Source organism: Balaenoptera acutorostrata, chromosome 9 (genome assembly GCF_949987535.1).
Source record: "Balaenoptera acutorostrata chromosome 9, mBalAcu1.1, whole genome shotgun sequence".
Lineage (NCBI taxonomy): Eukaryota > Metazoa > Chordata > Mammalia > Artiodactyla > Balaenopteridae > Balaenoptera > Balaenoptera acutorostrata.
Window position 1 is genome coordinate 54,733,640 of NC_080072.1, and position 18,768 is coordinate 54,752,407.

Here is an 18,768-nt window from a genome sequence, read left to right on the forward strand (position 1 = left end):
AAGACCAGCTGTTTCCTCCTCTCCTTTCCTCTCATCGCCCCCAAAGGACAAGTGGGGACAATGCTCACCTTCCTCAGGGCCCCCAGGCTGGAATAAAGCATGTGTGTGGGGGGAGTGGTGTCAGGCTGGTTGTTATGACAACGCCTCCCTCTCTCCGGAGACCCCCACTCCCATCATGCGGAACCCCTGCCGTTGTGTCCTGCTGGGCATCCGCATCTAAGCCCAAGACTCCTACAGGGAGAGACCTGGGCCCCACGGGCTGGTGCAGAGTAAAGAACCTGGTTGATGATATTTCAGAAACCAGCCAGGTGCCACCTGAGCTGTGTAAACTGTTTGCATTTGGAATAATCGCAATCCAGGCTTTCGAGCCTCCTAGCACTTACTGTCCTGACTTGGTTTGATCTTCCTGAGACCCTTCCAAAGTCCCCCAGGCCCTGGCAGCTGGGGTTGGATCCCCGAGGCAACAGCGAACTCCTGTGGATAGGGGCCTGTGAGTACTGAGGCCAGGCCACCTGGTTCAAATCCCTGTTCCGCCTCTAACTGGCTCTGTTACCTTAGGCGAATTTTTTAATCTGTGCCTCAGTTTCCTGGTCTGTGAAATGGAGGTGATAGTATTGAGTGCCTACTATATACCAGGCACTGTGCTAATGTTTTACCCTGATAAATTCATTAAGTGAAGAGCCACATGACATAATCCATGAAAAGCACTCAGCACAGTGCCTGAGGAATTTTAAGCATGCAGTAATCACACTTCTATTATGCCCATTATACAGATTGGGAATGGAGGCCCAGGAGAGGACCAGGCATTGCCCAAAGTTTTTTTTTTTTTAACTTTATTTATTTATTTATTTTTGGCTGAGTTGGGTCTTTTGTTGCTGCGCGCTGGCTTTCTCTAGTTGCGGCGAGCAGGGGCTACTCTTCGCTGTGGTGCGTGGGCTTCTCATTGCGGTGGCTTCTCTTGTTGCGGAGCACGGGCTCTAGGCGCATGGGCTTCAGTAGTTGTGGCACGTGGGCTCAGTAGTTGTGGCGCACGGGCTTAGTTGCTCTGCGGCATGTGGGATCTTCCCAGAGCAGGGCTCGAACCCGTGTCCCCTGCATTGGCAGGCGGATTCTTTTTTTTTTTAATTTTTATTATTTATTTATTGGTTGAGTTGGGTCTCTGTTGCTGCGCGCGGGCTTTCTCTAGTTGCGGCGAGCGGGGGCTACTCTTCATTGTGGTGCACAGGCTTCTCATTGCGGTGGCTTCTCTTGCTGTGGAACACGGGCTCTAGGTGCACGGGCTTCAGTAGTTGTGGCATGTGGGCTTCAGTAGTTGTGGCTCGCGGGCTCTAGAGCGCAGGCTCAGTAGTTGTGGCGCACGGGCTTAGTTGCTCCACGGCATGTGGGATCTTCCCGGACCAGGGCTCGAACCCGTGTCCCCTGCATTGGCAGGCGGATTCTTAACCACTGCGCCACCAGGGAAGCCCTGCCCAAAGTTTTAATGCCGGAGCTGGGACTAGAGCTGAGGGCTCTGGCCTCTGAGCCCAGCCCCCTCTCCAGTGCATCCTCAGAGGTTGTGTTGGGTATAGTATTTGGAGGAGGGTGTAGCTGAGTCCTGGTCAGCACTCACGAACTGTCACCCTGGCCTGGAATTGTCTGTTGGCGAGCCTGCCTCCTCAGGACGACCTGAGCTACTCAGCCCAGAGATGGATCAGTCAGTGTCCAGCACAGCTGCGCTCAGTAACAATTTATGAATGAGTAAAGGCCCAGGGGAAAGATGGGAGACCTGGATGGCCGGCAGCATCTAGGGCTCAGGGGGTGGGGTCCTAGGGGGTGAGAATCAGAGGCAGCTGGAGAGATTAAAGTCATTCATAAGACGAACTTCCTGCCATGGAATTAGATGAATATGAATGAAGGGCTGGGAAAACCCCAAGAGAAAGGCCTCTAGCTTTTTTATCTCTCCCAGCAACCTTCTGCCTCCAGAAAAAAGAACAGGATAATTCTCTTCCAATAACCTGGCCTTGGCATATTTCTCCACTTACCTGTCCCTTTATTGTATCTCCGACCCAGTGGATTGCTCAGCCCGTGGTGAAGGTGCAAACAGTGTGTGCTCAGGGGGGCAGGCACGTATGGCAGCATAGCCTTGTCGTGCAATGGATGGAGCACCCAAACACCCAAGCTGGAATCCTAGGTCTCCAATCTCTCCTCTCTCTCTCTGTCTCTGTCTCTCTCTCTCTCTCCCCGTCTCTTTCTCTCTCACCTTGCCCTAATTCCACCTTCTAAATATCTCTCAAATCAAAACCCTTTTCCCCATCCCCCTCCCCCTCCCTCCTGCCTCTTTACCAGCCTCCCCAAACAGGTCCATCCTCTTGCATCAGCCAGAGCAGCTTTTGTGCTATCAGGTCTTGTCTCTCCCATGCTTAAAATCTTTCCAAGGCTCCCAGGATCCATCTCATGGCTTCCCAGCCCTTTTCACATTGGGAAGAGTCTAAAGCTGCCAAAGCTGGAGGTGAAAGGCCCAGAGAGTTCCAGCTGCCCGGAGTTCACCAGGTCACCCTGAGGGCTGATGTGTTCCCTGCACGCCTGTCGCTCAGCTGAGGCCGAGGTCTCTGGGGCACACTGGTTGGGAAACTGTGATCTAGGGGCAGAAAAGAAAAGCCAAGTCTTCCTGGCTCAGCTTTGCTCCTGTTGAGACGTCTGAGGACACTGGTGGTCTAGACCAATTCTGAAAGAATCTGGGGGTTTTCCAGGCCACCTTGGGGCTGGGAATGAGGGTTGCAATCAAACGTGAGCCTGAGGACATTTCATTGCACTTTAGAAAAGGGTCAGCTTTTCCTCATTCTTCAGCCTTTGGTGGGGCCCCAGTTTTCCAGGCATCTCCTATTAGACTTTTCACCTGGCAGGAAGGAGGGCTAGGACTCGTCCTCTGGCCCTGTAGCCCCCAGCCTCAGAAAGCTGTGCTCCATTGCACAAGGTTCTGCAAACACCTGGCGGCCAAACCTTGTTTCAGGCTTCTGCTCGCCTCTCTGGGTTTGCCTCACTTAGTACTGAACCTGAGTATTTTTTCCTTCCTGCCAGCTCATAGATGCTCTCAGGACATTGTTTTCATTGTTTTATTTTATCCATCATTTTAGATTGCTGTCAGCAGGATGACTGACAGGGCACCTAGTCCACGCTGCTTCTGGAAACAGCAGTCATGTTCTCTTTCGTGTCCAGGGTTCTTCACAGTGTGGCCCCAGCACACACACACCCCACCCCCATGGAAAGAGAAGGCAGAGAAGGTCTCCCCTCTGCCTTCTCTTTGCATGCATTCTGCTCCTGACAGAAGGAAAGATTTGCTGGCTTTTTTCATGCCACTGTGATTTTACATTTAGCTTTCCCTCTACTCATTCCAGTTTTCCTCTTGGTGAACTCCTATTCATTCCTCAAGACCCAAATCTAACACCCCTCTTTGGTGAAGCCTTCCTTGCGCCTCCCTTACCTGCTGAACCAAGACTCCCACTGATGCTATCTGCCCCTCTCCATCCTGTGCTTGAATCTCTCCTTGAGAATCCACTCTAGAATCCAGTGCCCTGGAAGACCTCAGTAAAGCGGGAGGGGGGAACACTGAACTGGAAAATCTGAATTCCTTCCTCAAAATACTTTGTTGCTTTAATTCCTTGCACAGACAGTCAGGAATTTGGAACATTCTGACATCACCAGGTGAAAGAATGAGTGAGTGTATGTGGTGTGTGAGTGTGTGTGAGTATATAAGTGTGTGAGCATGTGTGTGGGGTGTGAGTGTGAGTATGTTTGACAGTACATGTGTGTATATGTAGTGAGTGTGTGTGAGTGTATGTATGTGTATGAGAGTGTGAGTACATAGGTATGTGTGTGAGTGTGTGTGTGTGTGTGTGTGTGTGTGTGTGCTATGTTGGGAGTGACTCTCTTCTAGTTCCCTCTCCCTGTTCTCTTCTCCACATCCCCTCTCCCCACAGCCTCAGCCTGGGCTCAGCCCATTTGTGTGCAAACAGCCTGTGTCCAGGTACCTGTCAGGCTGCTCAAGCCATCCTGCCTCAGCCAAGGGGTCAGAAATCCTAGCATCCAGCCAGCTCTGCCTTGTGTGTGTCTATGGGTCTCTCATAAGCCTCCTGGGGCCTCACCCCTTGGCCAGCTGCTTGTCCTTAGAGGTTCCTGAAGGCTCTTCTTCCCCCCTCCCCACCCTAGGTCTTCTACACCAACTGCAGCTGCGTGGTAGGGGGCGGCCCTGTGCCAGCAGGCTCCTGCGACTCAGCCTGCAGCCACCTGGTGCTGCCCTTCATGATCCTGGTCAGCCTGGGTGCAGCACTGGCTAGTGTCACCCACACACCCTCCTTCATGCTCATCCTAAGGTGAAAGCAGGGGCGTGCTGGAACCAGTGGATACCAAGAGGTTCCTAACCACAGGCAGGATAAGGGATCCTGAGGGAGGTGTTCGAAGAAGGAGGTGTCCTGGGCCCCCGAAGCAGACCAGGCTCTCACTGTCCTGTCTTCATCTTCATGGCAACTGCTGAGATGAAGTTTTCTCCCCATCTTACAGATAAGAAAACTGAGGCTCAGAGAAATTCAGGAGCTAGCCCCAGGTCATGTAGCAAGTTTTCGGTCAATAGTACTGATGCCAAGGCCCAGAGCCCAGACCCTACTTTCCCCAGAGGAGGAGAGGCCACACCTAAGCCCCTGCCCTGGCCTCCAGTCACAGTGAGGAGGAAGTGGGGGAGCATCACCTGAGTCTCCACCCCACCTGACCTGCAGTGAGCTGGTCACAGGTGGTGCATCTAGAAATCCAAACCCCATCCGTGTGGTCTACGACTCTTCCACTTCAAGTCAACAGGCACTAAGTGCCCACTGTGGACCCAGCCTGTGCTGAGCACTGCCTCTTGGTCCAAGATCTTTCTGGCCGTTGTCCTAAGGGTGCCTGCTGGGACTGACAAATTGTCACCTGAGGCCATAAGAGGACATCAGAGCAGGATAATTCCAAATTTTCATTATGCTGGGATTATTTTATTCCCCATCCGTTTTCTAGAAAATTAGAAGGGGGATGGAGCCCCTTACAATATTAGAAGGCATGTAGATCCATAAAACAGGCTGGCTGCAAGAGCAAAAGCAGAGGAGTCAGATGCTCCAGCAGGCAGGCTGATTAAGAGAAGTTCATGCAGGCAGTGTACGGCACAAATTCCAACCCTTGACAGCCATCAGCCGTGGGATCTTGGCCAAGTCACTCAACCTGTCAGTTTCCTTACCTGTAAAATGGGCCTAATGCTATACCTACCATATGGAGGGGACGTGGGGGGCGCAGTACAGAATAACTGAGCCGTAGTAAGCACTCCACAAATGCCAGCTGCCGGGATTACTTAGGAAGAGGAGCCAGTGATTGCCAGGGCACCCCAGGCTGAGACATCATAGTGATCAGGGAAGTTAAACGGCGTGTCTGGCTGCCCAGCTCCAGGTTTTGCCAAGTGTAGGAGGAAGGGGAGAATTTGGTGGGACCAGGGGCTGGGGAGAGAGGGGTGTCTGTGACCGGCAACACAGGGAGGTCAGCACAGGGCCCTGATGGTCAGCGGGTATAGCCAGGACCCAGCTCTGCAGGTCGAAGGGAGTGTGGAGCCTGAGCCCCACTCCCCAAGAACCTCAGACTGGGGGCAGGCTGGTGCTGGGTGGTGGGAGAGAAGGGGATGGTGAGAGCCCCTTGAAGGCTGGAACCCTCTCAATCCTCATGTCACCCTGTCCCTGCTTGTTAGGGGAGTGAAGAAAGAAGACAAGACTCTGGCTGTGGGGATCCAGTTCATGCTCCTGAGAGTTTTGGGTAAAGAATGTGCTGGGGACCACTGATCCAAGGCCCGGGGGGCACAGGGATGAGTGGGGCCCGGTCCCTGACCTTAGGGTTCACTGGCCCACAGGGTCACAGATCCGACCTAGGTACCCTGGAGGTGGGTGCGCAAGCAGCTAAACAGCCCATCAGGGAGACTGCATCCAATACCAGGGTAAGGGGCGGGCTTGAAGGCTGAAGACTTAATGGGCCAAGAGGCCCTCGGTGCCTCAGAGCCCTGAAGAGTTATATATGCCAGGGAGTGGGCAGGGGAGGTACCGGGGTTCCAGGTTCCATTGTCCCCTGAACACCTCCTCCAGCCTGGATGCCCAGCCCCGTGATCCACGGCAGTGCCATTGACACCACCTGTGTGTACTGGGCCCAGAGTTGTGGGCGTCGGGCCGTCTGCCACTACTATGACCACGACCTGCTTCGAAACCGGTGAGACCGGGGGTAGGGGCTACCAGGGGGCTGTGAGAAAGCTTCTGGAAACACTCTTGGGGTCCCAGGCAGGCCACCAGCAGGGAGGGGAGGTCCACTGGCGTCCACCTGCAAGGTGACCGGTGCTCTATGCAGTGCTGGTCTCACCAGTCCTGCAAGCTAGACCTTGTCTCCCCCTTTGATGGATGAGGAAAGTGAGATTTAAGTAAGTGGCCCAAAGTCACACAGCTGATAACTGGCAAAGCTGGGCCTGACCAGTCTGTGCTGGCTGAGTGAGGGGAGAATCAGGGGAGCGGCCCAGCTGTGAGAGAAACAGGGAGTTGGGGTGGGTTAGGAAGATGGCCCTATCTAGGACATAGGAGGCCTAGGATGCAGGCCCAGCTCTGCCTCCTTCATGGCGAGACCTGCCTTTTTGGGGACTTAATCTTCCCATCCATACAGTGGGGAGCCCAAAGGAACCTGAAGGCAGAGAGGCTGCAGGCCCTGGGATGGATGGACAGCTGGGGAGAGGGACTTACTAGCAGAGCTGGGAACAGGGAGGTGTTCGCTTCCAGCTCTGAGGAGTACATGGTTCCAGGAGGGCTTCCTAGAGGAGGAAAAGTCAAGAAGAGTCTTGGTGAATTAGACAAACAGGAGAGGGAATCCTCCTTTTCTTGTGGCAAGCGATGTGATCCAGAGTTGCCCCTGTCAGGCCCCCTGAGCCCTTAGAGAGACCCAGAGAGAGGCAGGGCCAGCCCAGGCCACGAGGCAGTCAGCACAGGGCAGGGAGAATGCCCAGGCTTCTTTGCAGCCTTTTCCCCCTTCCAAGGAAGGACCCCCATGGGGGTCAATTCTAGGGGTTCCCAGCCAAGGCCATGGTGACAGGGTCCACTGCCCTGGGGCTGGAGGCCTATCCCCGCCTCAACGTCTCCAACTACATAATGGGTGATGATGGCTGACGCCACTCTGCTTCCAGCCCAAGCACATCCAAGCCCTGAACGGGGCGGTCCTGAGTTCAAGGGTCACTTGCTCTTTCCCAGGTTCATCGGCCTCCAGTTCTTCTTCAAGACAGGCTCTCTGGCCTGTTTCGCCTTGATTTTGGCCATCCTAAGGCAGCAGGACAAAGAGGAGGGGACCAAGGCGACCATACCCAACTCTGGCCTACAGCAGCAGCTGTTAGCGTCAGGGGCAAAGAAGGAGCCTGAGGAATCCAGAGTGTGAGCCGTCCCAGGGCCCCGTTCTGGCCAGGACTGGCAGCCACGGCGAGTACGTCCTCTGGGCCCTTTGCCTGAGATTGGGGGTTGGGAGCCCTGTTTTCCAATTATGAGTCCTCCACTAACTTGCCGTGTGGCTTTGAGCAAGCCACTGACCCTTTCTGGGCTTTTGTTTGCTCACCTGAACCAAAGAGTTACTTGCGGGTTTGTTGTGTTGGCCACTTCTGAAGCTTGAGGGTCTTCCCCCTCTTCTCCCCCAGCCACACGGGCTGACCTGAAACCAGGCTTTCCTGGGTGGAAGGACTGCATATCTTTCCCCCAGGGCCCGAGGATAGAGCAGTGGACAATAGTAGGCCAGGCTGGCCCGCGTACTGGGTCCTGGCCCTGCTCTGCTGCTCACCTGGAGCACCTTCTCTGAGCCTCAGCCTCCCAGCCTCCATCTCTGTCAGGTGGAAATGAACTTGTCAGCTTTCAGGCCCCTTCAGCTGTGACCATCTGTGTGGCCAGGACAGACTCAGGTCTCCTCTCCAGCCCCGCTCAGCCTGGACTTGGGGCCAGTACAGCCTCTGTTGAGAAGTGTCCATTTGGCGCCCCCTGGAGGCAGAGCCCTGAGCTTTGGGGAGACGCCCTGGGGAGGGAACTGGTCCCACTCACGACATCCAGGCTAGGCAGGGCCTTCAGGAAACCTGGTGTGAGGACCCCAGGGGCCTTGGCTGTGCGGGGAGACTCACTCTCTGGAGTCAGGAAATCCCAGCCCTTGCCCTCAGGCAGCCACAGTCTGGGCGAGGCCTATTCTCTGCCTGGTGGAGACGGGGACCCAGGTCCCAAAGACCAAACACACTCAGCATAGACTCACTGGTACCCATGCATTGCCAAGATTTCACACATTTGACCTGGGCCCACCAAAGCCACTTTTTGACTTTTGTGACTAGTAGAATCCTAATTTCACCATTTCCTCCCAGGTGCCTGATTCTATGTCACCTGGGGTTGTGTAGACAATGTCTGGTTCTGTGACACCCACATTTTGGGGTAACATCTGGTTCTCTGTGATGCCTGGGTTGGCGTAAGAACCTGTTCTTTGTGATGCCCAGGCTTGTGATCTGGAAGCAATAATGCGTGGCTCTGTGTAATAAGTGGGCCTATGGGATGCTTGGGTCTGAACAGACAAGGTCTTATCTGTGTCAGGCCCTGTCTTGCCTTGTCTTGTTTTATGGCTAGTCTTATCTGGCCTGATTATCTCCCTGGGATGGGGAGAGAGTTTCCCAATCTGGTTGCTTGGGAGGCAAGAGACAGGGAGTCATCAGCAGGAGCTTCCCAAATCCGTGTCCAGCCCTGTGCTGTGGGCCAGGGGAGAAGCTGGGACTTTGGGGGCAGACGTGGCTCTGGCCCTCTGCTCAGCTCTCGGTGGCAGGGCTTTGAGGCTATGCCACATGAAAGAAGAGGGAGGTACAAAAGTTCTAATTCCCATTTTTGTTCTGCTGGTTGATACCTTTAAATGTCTAACAAATATCTGAGCCTGAATTTATCAGTGCCAAGAGTTTCAGAGTCTCTTCCAACAAGAAGAGGCTGTTTGTATGTCCATCTTCCTCCTCCTTCCCTCTCATTTCCCAGGTTTTGCAGAAATAATCTGGAATTATAGATATAGCTTATTATTAAATTTGTTCTTGCATAATGTGTCTCTGTTACAAAAATCCTTTCTTCCAAACTGTATTAAGGTCTGCAATAACCAGATTATTTCCAGTTATTTAGATTTAAGTTTTACTGGATTCATTGCTCACCGTTATTTCTCGTATATTACATCTTCCCCTACCTGTATATCCCGGTCTAATTTTTGTTCAGCTTGACTACTTCCTCTAGTAATGGTTTCAGAAGGGGAATACGGTCACAAGGCTTTCCAAGTCCTCACCTGTCCAAACGGTCATTCAGGTTTTACAGAAGAGGAGATGGTTCAGGAAGGATAAGCAACTTGCCCAAGATCACACAAAGTAAATGCCAGAGCCAGGATTAGATCTAGATTTTGTGGGAACTGACGCTTATACAATCTGGGGAGTCCTCTTTAAGAAAAAGAACACAAAATTAGGGAAGAGGGTGAATATTTACTTAGAATGAAAAAAGAAGTCAAAACAAATACATCTCACAATTCAGAAAAATAGCATAAGATTTTTTACTCACTGCTGTGCGTACCTCCAAAATTTTCCCCCTAATGGTTGGAAATATTTTCTAAAGACTAGCTTCTGGTTCTATACATTTCAAACCTGTTTCTCCTCTATTGCCCATATACTTCCAGGGCCAGGCAGGAGAAAACACTTTCATGTCACAAGATGACCTCTGGATATAACACCTTGATGTCACAATGCCAAATGAGTTGGACTGTGGGTAGGATGATTCCTAGAAGCCAGTCTCTGTACAGAGGTAGCTAGCAATGATTTATCTATTCATAGAGGTGACTGAGAACCACGTAAATATATCCCAATGAATCCAAATTAAATTGATCCCAAACTCCACTCCCCCTTAGCCATATTCCAGAAATGCCCATGCCAACTGCTTCACATAAAGGGAAGCTGGGACACAAGGAAACTTGGAGTGGAAAGAACTAGCAATCTTGACCCATAGTGGTGAAAGTGTCTACCTTTGCAAATTTCCTGAGAACTTGACAACAGGAACATATTGCTGAAGCCTCTCCCTGGGCCTGAGTAGAGGCCGTGGTGCTCAAGCAGCCTTAGCTCCATGCTAGTCTACCTCTGGGTTGAGCTGAGATTCGAAGAAGACGAGGTGCTTGTGCTTAAAATCATCCAGGCTGGTCAGGGAGGAGACTCCAGGAGTAATCACAAGAGAGACAAGCGGCTGAGAGCCAGGGGTGGAACAGGTAAGGGCCAGCGACTTCCCAGGGATTCAGGGGGTCCAGGGAGCAGCTCTCTTCCCTGACATGGCCTCTGGCCAATGGGAAGCCGCAAGCAATTACACCTGTGAGCTCACTTTCTTCTCACCCTGTCCCTGAGAGTTGGAGGAGAGGCATTAAGTCTCCTACTAGATGCTATGGTGGTAAAATCCAGCGGAGAACAGGCCTGGAACCAGAATGAAGATCCTGACGCCTGGCCTGGAGTTCCTTTAGGCTGTAGACTCATGCTGCGAAGTTGCAGGGCAAGCAGATGCCAGGGGTCCAGGAGCCATGATTGGAGCACAAATAAACGAGGAGCAAGAACTGGGACTTCCCTGGTGGCACAGTGGTTGAGAATCCGCCTGCCAGTGCAGGGAACACGGGTTCAATCCCTGGTCCGGGAAGATCCCACATGCCGCGGAGTAACTAAGCCCGTGCGCCACAACTACTGAGCCTGTGCTCTAGATCCTGTGAGCCACAGCTACTGAGGCCACATGCTGCAACTACTGAAGCCCGTGCACCTAGAGCCCGTGCCCTGCAGCAAGAGAAGCCACCGCAATGAGAAGCCTGCGTGCTGCAATGAAGTGTAGCCCCTGTTTGCCGCAACTAGAGAAAGCCCATGCACAACAACGAAGACCCAACACAGCCAAAATAAATAAATAAAATACATAAATAAATTAAGAAAAAAAAAAAAAAGAATCTGCCTGACAAGGCAGGGGATACGGGTTTGAGCCCTGGTCCGGGAAGATCTCACATGCCGCGGAGCAACTAAGCCTGTGCTCCATGACTACTGAGCCTGCGTGCCACAACTACCGAAGCCCGTGTGCCTAGAGTCCGTGCTCTGCAACAAGAGAAGCTACTGCAATGAGAAGCCTGCACACCGCAACGAAGAGTAGCCCCTGTTCACCGCAACTAGAGAAAGCCTGCACGCAGCAACGAAGACCCAACACAGCCAAAAATAAATAAATAAATTTATTAAAAACAAGAAAGAACCCATGGCACCCTTGCCATTCTTTAGACATGTTGAATTCTTTCCCCCTAACAAGCCCCTACATGTGCTCTTCCCTCTACCCAGTTGGCCTTCTTCACATCCCCACCCCATTGTTTGCCTCTCCATCCCGCTTCATGAAGTCCTGCCCAAACTTCCAGACCCAGCTCAAAGGCCACCACCTCCAGGGACGCAGCATGGTATAGGCAACGGGAGTGGGTGGCAACCACCTTAGGGAATCCAATAAAAGATATAGACTCTCCATTAAAAATGCACACAAACTTATACACAATTGTGCCTCTGAGTTCAGAGGTTGGGGACCATTTGAAGCCTGGCTGTAGACCTCCAGTGGAGTGGAGTAAAAAGAACAGAGTTTTAGAGTCAGTCAGATTTGGGTTCAAATCTAGACTCTGCCACTGATTCATGGTGTGACCCCAAACAAGATTTTTAACTTCTTTGCCTCTCAGTTTCTTCACCTGTAAAGTGAGGTTGATCATTCCTGTCTCCCAGAAGGTATGAAGACAAAATAATGATAACATACTCATTCACAGGCAGTGTACCTAATGATCAATATTTGTAAGTTTCCTTCCCCTTCCCCTGTTCCTGAAAGGAGCACATGGGGGTGGAGGTGGGAGTGGGCAGTAAGGACTGGGAGAAGGCACCCCTGAGGGGAGGCACCACCCTCGCTCTGCCCTGCCCTGGCTGCAGCTCTGCTTGTCCCCTAATCTCTCTGCCACTGTCAGCCAGGGCTCAGCCTGCCCAGTCTTATCTCCCCCCACAGCCAGCCTGGGACAGCTTTTCTCAGCCAGATTTACATTTTTATTGATTTTCTTTCTCCCTTCCAGAGCAGTCCCTTCCTTCTGTTTCCCCTTTTGCTATAAAATGGGCTAATCCTGGAAGCAGCAGTTCTGGTGCTGGCCAAGAAGTGATGGTTCAAGGATAGATTCATTCACCATTCATTCATTTATTTATTCAAACACCCAATCAACCAACAAATCTCATGACTGCTCTATGCCCCTGTGCTGGCATGGCTGGGGACACAGCCATGGGTCCAGTACAGGAAACTCCCAGTATAAGCAGACAAGCTGACAAATAGTAATAAAAGCATGATTAGTCATATAGGAGAGGGAAGAAGAGGAAGCTATGTATTCTTCCTGGGGTCACCATGGAAGGCTTTCCAGAAAAGGTTAAATCAGAGCTGGCCTTAAAGATTAGGCAGGGAATCCCCAGGTAGAAAAGATGCAAATAGACATGAGAAACAATGGTATGAGCAAAGATAGGAAGGCACAAGAGAGCAGAGTGTGTCTGAGATATGGTACAAGAGCGATGTGGTTGGGATGTACTGCATGTGCAGGGCCATCAGGAGAGAGAGGAGAGCTGAGGCTGGATGTACCAGTGAGGACCAAGCCTTGAGTTCCAGCTGAAGGCTTTGGATGTCTTCCTGAGGGCAAAGAGGTGCCCTTGAAGCATTGACTGATGGATTATTCGATTGACTGGTTATTTCAAGCAGGGAGTGACATGACAAGATTTGTGTTTTAGAAAGGCTGCAGGCTGCACCCTGGAAGCTTTGAATGGAAAAGGGAAGCTGGAGTCCAAGAGCTCAGGCTGGAGACTGGTGCTTAATCAAGAGAAGAAGTAGGAGACCTTGAACCAGGTCATCCTTGAAGTGGGGACATCTAAGATGAGTCTTGAAAGATGAGTAGGACCATACCAGGTGGAGAAGTTGGGAACAGTGTCCAGGGAGAAGAAACTACACAGATAAAAACTCAGCATACAGAGAGCTCCTGGCAAGCTTGGGAATTTTCCACTAGTTCGGCAGGGCTACAGTGTAGTCTAAGAGAAAGGTCATGGTGAAGGATGTAGCTGAAGAAATGGGTCAGGGCCCTCAGTTTCGCTCAGTATTCTCTGTCTCCTGAACCTAGACTCAAGTGGGAGAGAAGAGGGAGCACTGGCCACTGTGTGGAGCTGCCTCCCTTGAAGACTGAGAGAGGCTTTCCGTGATCACAGCACTACATTTTACAAAGTCCCTTCACACTTGATCCTCATGGCTTCCTGATGAGGAATGTAGAACAAGGACTACTGGCCCCATAGAGTGGATAAATAAACTGAAGCCTAGAAAACTACAGGAACTTGTCCAAGGTTGCTCAAGAGCTCAGGTATCCCCCTTTTAAAGCTCCAATGTTTTTTCTAATAAACTTACTTGTCCCTGAATCACATACACACAACAGATGTAGTAGCTACTAACTAATGTGATTGGAATGGAAAAAAAGCATACAAAAACACATCAGAGTAAGAGATCTCCTCCTGTCCTCAATTCCTCAACCTTCACCCTGGAGCTGGAGACATTCCAGCTGAGAAGACCAGGTTCCCTCTGCTTTGGAATCCAATAGACATGAGGACAAATCCCAGCTCTGTCACTTTCCAGGTGTGGGAAGTCAACTGCATTCATCTCAGCCTTAATTTTCTCATCTGAAAAAATGGGAGAAACAAACCCTATCTTTCATAGAGTTGTTATGAGGACTTAATGTGGTAATGTAAGACTATAGTAGTTAACTATTGCTGAGTAACAAATTACCCCAAAACTTAGCAGCTTAAAACAACAAATATTTATTATCTCACACAATTTCTGAGGATCAAGAACCCAGAATTGGGCTAACTGAGAGATTCTGGCTCAGGATGTCTCATGAGGTTGCAGTCAAGTGTCAGCCAGGGATGCAGTCATCAGAAGGCTCAACTGGGGCTGGAGGATCCACTTCCAAGCTCCCTCTGTGGTTGCTGTCAGGCTTCCATTCTTTGCTGGCAGTTGGTAAAAAGTTTCAGTTCCTTTTTACACAAACTTCTCCACAAGACTGCTTATGACATGGTGGCTAACTTTCCCTAAATGAATGATCCAAGAAAGAGAATTTACCAAGATGGAAGCCACAGTATCTTTTATAATCTAACCTTGGAAGTGACAAACCTTTATTTTTACCATATTCTTTTGGTCACACAGACTAAGCTTGGTACAGTGTGGGGCAGGAACACAAAAGGGTGTGGATACCAGGAGGTGTGGATCTTTGGGAGCCATTTGGAAGCAGGCTACCACAAGTGTCCAGAACAGTGCCTGGCACCCAATAGGTACTTATTCATTACTAGCTGCTATTATTCTCCCTGTGCTCACAGACTAGCTGGGAAGACAAGATTTGGACATGAAAAGAGAGAGCTTGGCAAAGTAGACTGCAACTTGAATTGGGCAATGCTCAATCACATGATGGAAGAGGGTCTGCAGGACAAAGGGGTGGAAATAAGGGAAGGCCGCCTGGCGGAGGTGGAGCTGAGAGGGGAGGCCAATTCAGCGAGGAGACAGAGGGTGAGTGTGACACACACTATTTGTTGCCTTCCCGCAGCCAATCTCCTTTTCCTCTTTCCAGTAGCAAGGTGCCCAACCACAAGGATGATCCAAGCCCTTCAAGGAAAAGCCTTCCTCTTTGCCAGTGAATAGTCTAAGAGTAGACATGTGACTTTATTTTGGTCAGTGAGATATAAGGGAATGGTCTTCTTGGAAAGCTCCCCTCTTGGATAAGAGTGGCATGAGAGAAGATCCTTTGTCTCCCATGCCCTTTCTTCCTGCTTGGGAGGACATGGTACTTGGTACCATATCAGCCATTTTGTGATCACAAGGGGAGTCTCTCTCAAGGCTTAGAATGGGAAAAACCTGGGTCATCAGAGACATAACCAGACATATTCCAGTTGAATAACCAGACCAACCCTGGCTCCACCTTCCTCTGGCTTCCTTGTTAAGGAAATAAAAGGTTTAAACCATCAGGTTTTTTCTTACTTGCATTCTAACTGGTTCAGTGAGCAAAGCATTCCAGTTCCCTCTGGGGTTTTTTCCTTTTCCGCAGGAAGGTAGAGTGAAACTGTGGAACAGGAAAGGGCCCTTGGCTGGGAGGCAGGAGTCCTTGGTCTAACCCCAGCTCTGCCTCTGAGTTGCTCTGTGATCTTGAGCAACTCCCTGCCCCTCTGGGCCTCCAATAATCATAGGTAATATTTATTGACTGTTTGCTGTGTGCCAAGCACTCTGCTAAGAGCTTCCCTTGCATTATCTCATTCAATCCTCACATCAACTCTGCTATGTCAATATTATTATTCTCCTTATTTTATAGATAAGGAGACTGAGGCCCAGAGATATGAGGTAATTTGCCCAAGGTTACATAGCAAATTAGTGCTGGATCTCTGGATTCTGAATTCATGCTCATCTTTCTCTAAAGCCCAGGCTCCTGACCATAATGCTATACTGCTTGGTGGTAAAAGGATGTCTCTGGACAAAATGACCTCTAAGGGCCTTTCCAGCTCAAATATTCTTTGACTGGCTGTCCCATTTCTAGCTACATGATGAACAAACTAGCTTATCCTAGAGAAGAAAGAAATAAGGACTGTCTTTAGCCATCTGAAAAGCTGTCATATGAGTGGGAGATTAGACATACTCAGTGTAGCTCAGAGGACGTGAACTGGACAAGTGCGGGGGCACTACCGGGAGATAGAATGCAGCTTATATAAGGGAGAGCTTTCTAGCTTCCATTCAGCAGGGATAGGGGTATGCACAAAGGCAATGTCTCCCCTGTCATGACATTTACACAAGCCTGTGTTAGATAAACATTTGTCAGAAGTACTGCATTGAGTAGGAACAGGATTGAACAGCTTAAAACTTGTGGTAGGAATTAAAGAGGATAATATACTCTAGTACATTCTAATACTCCTAGCACCATAACTGATACAAATAGAGAGAGTCAATAAATTGCTCTTTCTTTTCCTTTTTGACACTGAGACTCTTGGATTTTAAGATTCTCTAATAAGGATTTTTGGCCCTTTGGCTGTAATATGCCACAGTTCTATAATTTCAACACATTGTGATTCTGCCCTGCTAAGATGCTATGATTTTAATACTCTAACTTTCCATGATTGTGTGGCTCTGGAAGCTGAGCAGTCTATGATTTTGTAATTTAATAGTCTCTAGCTTTAACAATCCAAGATTCAATAAAGTGTCTCTCACCAGCTCTAGAAATATGAGGGAGTGGCTCTATGCTGTGCTTCACTGGCCTGGACACACATTGGGCTACCACCTCTGCTCATGTTATCATTCCACTGCCTCCCCCCACCCCAGCCTCATTCTCTCCATACCAAAAACCCCTCCTCCCTGATTCCTACCCCATCTTCACTCCACACCTACAAAGTAGGTATATTCACTCTCTATCTGCTGGTGATTTTTCATTAACTAGGAACCTTCTCTGTGTCCAGGCTTGTGCTTATTCCAAAAGGGATATAAGAGAATGAGAAGGTATGGTTGTAATTCTCAGGGGGCCTAGGATCTAAGGACTCAAGTCCCTTGCTTTTGTTTAAGTTCAACTCAAACTTACCTCTACTGGGAAACCTTCCTTGACTGACACTAAATATCTAGCACCAGTAACCTTAATCACAAATGTGAAGATCTGACTTCTTTGATTGATTATAGTGCACATTTTAATTTATCTGTTTATCATGTTTTCCAGATTATAACTGAGATTCCCTCATAAATTAAAAGCATGTCTCTTCAACCAAACTGAGAGCTTTGTAGAGGAAGACCATGTCTTCCCCATCAGACTGGAGGCTCCATGTAGACATGGTCCATACCTCCCTTATATAATATTTGAGCTAGAGTTAAAAGCAAAGTGATGTTTCTCCACCAGATTAATAAATACCCAATGGTAAGTTCATTTCTCTGCAATGGACTGAGGATTTTATAAAAGCAGAAGCTACATCTCGCCTTAATATGGGGAATCTCCAAAGGCCAAGGGCTGAGCTTCCACTCATGCTGGGGGCATCTCCTTGAGATCAAAGGGTCTAGGGTTCTCCCTTCTCTTTCTATTTCTTTAATCCTAGCTCAGGACTCTAGCCTGAAGAAGAGATATTTTCTCTAAATCAGATAGACAAATGAAAAAGAGAAGATTAAGAACTCAAGCCTCTCCCCCAACAAGTACAGACCCTTTCTTGCTCTATCCTGGGCCATCTCCTAAGAGCTGCCATCCCTCTGCCCAAACTGGGCCCCTCCCAGCCACTCGAGCAGCAAGTGAAGATGTCAGCACCTTGGACAGCGCCCAACCACTTGTAGCCAGCGGAAGCCAAGCTCTCCAACTCCCTTAGCCTCTGGGTGATGAATTGCCTTGTTTCTCAATTTGATTAAAGCCCAGTAGATAACCAGAGCCCCTTGTTCCTTTCTCTTTTCTCTTCCTGATGAACATAATCAACTCCATCAGGCTGGGAATACTTGCTCTTAAATACTACCTACCCAGCCCCGGCCTAGGCGTGAATCAGGGACACACTGCCAAGACACTTGGAAGACTCACACGTTTTTTCCTGGATAATGGAGGTGGGAGAGGAAGCTCTCCCTGAGATGTATAGGGGCTGTGAATGGACGTGAAATGTGGTGTTTGGGTAAAGAAAATCCTGAACTGAAACTCAGGAAATTTGAAGCTTAGTTCTGAATAAGCTTTACCACTAATCTAGATATGATCTAGAGCAAGTGGCACACGCTTTATCAGCCTGTTTTTCCATTTGTAAGATGAGGATGTTGGATTAGACAATCTCAAATGTTGTGTTCAGTGCTAAAATTCTATAGGAACATTTAAAACAGATAAGGAAAGAGATTTGCCCAAGGTCATACGGCAAGCTCATGGCAAATGTGGGTCTGAATTCATGGCTCCTGGTTTCTACTTCAGTGTTATTTCACTTGCACAGAACTTCCCCCTTAGTCCACGTCGCAGACTTTTTGCCTGGGGACAGAGCTGAAGAAGTTGAAGACAGGTGAGATAGAGTTCATTGGTGCCAACAAAAGGGAATAAAATTTTAAGATATGTGGAAATGCTGATCTCTATGCAGAGAGCATAGTAGAAATAACTAAGATTAGGGGGAAAGGACGACTTCATAGAGACAGAAATTCAACCCTAAACTCAGAGAAACCCTGGAAACGTTTTGTGACTTGCCCAAGGCCATCCAGCAAGGCAACTGTAGAATCCTCTTAAAGAGAAGGAGTGAACTCTTATCTTGATCAAGTGTTGGGAGGTGCCCATGTCAGAGAAGAGAAGAAAAAATATAAATCAGGAAGTATGTATTAGGTACTAAAGTGTGCCCAGATCTGCACTAAACACCTTGGCAGGAACATACAGAATAAGACATGAATTCTACTTTCTCCATCTTTGATGTGCTGCTTCTTCTACTTGGAATTACTTCCAATGCATCTATGTATGTCCAAGTACTGCTGTTCCATCAAGGCTCAAACCAAAATCTCCCCTGGTGGGAAAGCATCTATAACCGTATCCAGATGCCACTTCTCTCTCCTCTGAATCCCCAAAGCATTTTCTTTGTTCCTGTTTTATAGTACTCAGCATCGTCTGCCTTATCTGCTCCCATCCTCTCCCATAATGAGTGAAGAGAGAGAGCCTGCATTTTAT

General features: G+C 49.4%; 1 protein-coding gene across 4 annotated transcripts in view; it reads left to right on the plus strand.

Moving 5' to 3' along the window:
* The window catches only part of SLCO2B1 (solute carrier organic anion transporter family member 2B1), a 54,762-nt gene extending 43,538 nt beyond the window's left edge, over positions 1 to 11,224 (plus strand). For 2 of the 4 annotated variants that reach the window (XM_007173744.2, XM_007173743.2), the window contains 4 exons: positions 4,186 to 4,349; positions 5,735 to 5,799; positions 6,123 to 6,243; positions 7,263 to 11,224. In XM_007173744.2, coding sequence (XP_007173806.1) covers positions 4,186 to 4,349; positions 5,735 to 5,799; positions 6,123 to 6,243; positions 7,263 to 7,443 — 531 coding nt within the window. In that variant the 3' untranslated portion in view covers positions 7,444 to 11,224. The remainder of the gene's footprint in view (positions 1 to 4,185; positions 4,350 to 5,734; positions 5,800 to 6,122; positions 6,244 to 7,262) is intronic. The other 2 variants (XM_007173741.2, XM_007173742.2) reach the window with 1 other exon arrangement.
* The last annotated feature ends 7,544 nt before the right edge of the window (positions 11,225 to 18,768 follow it).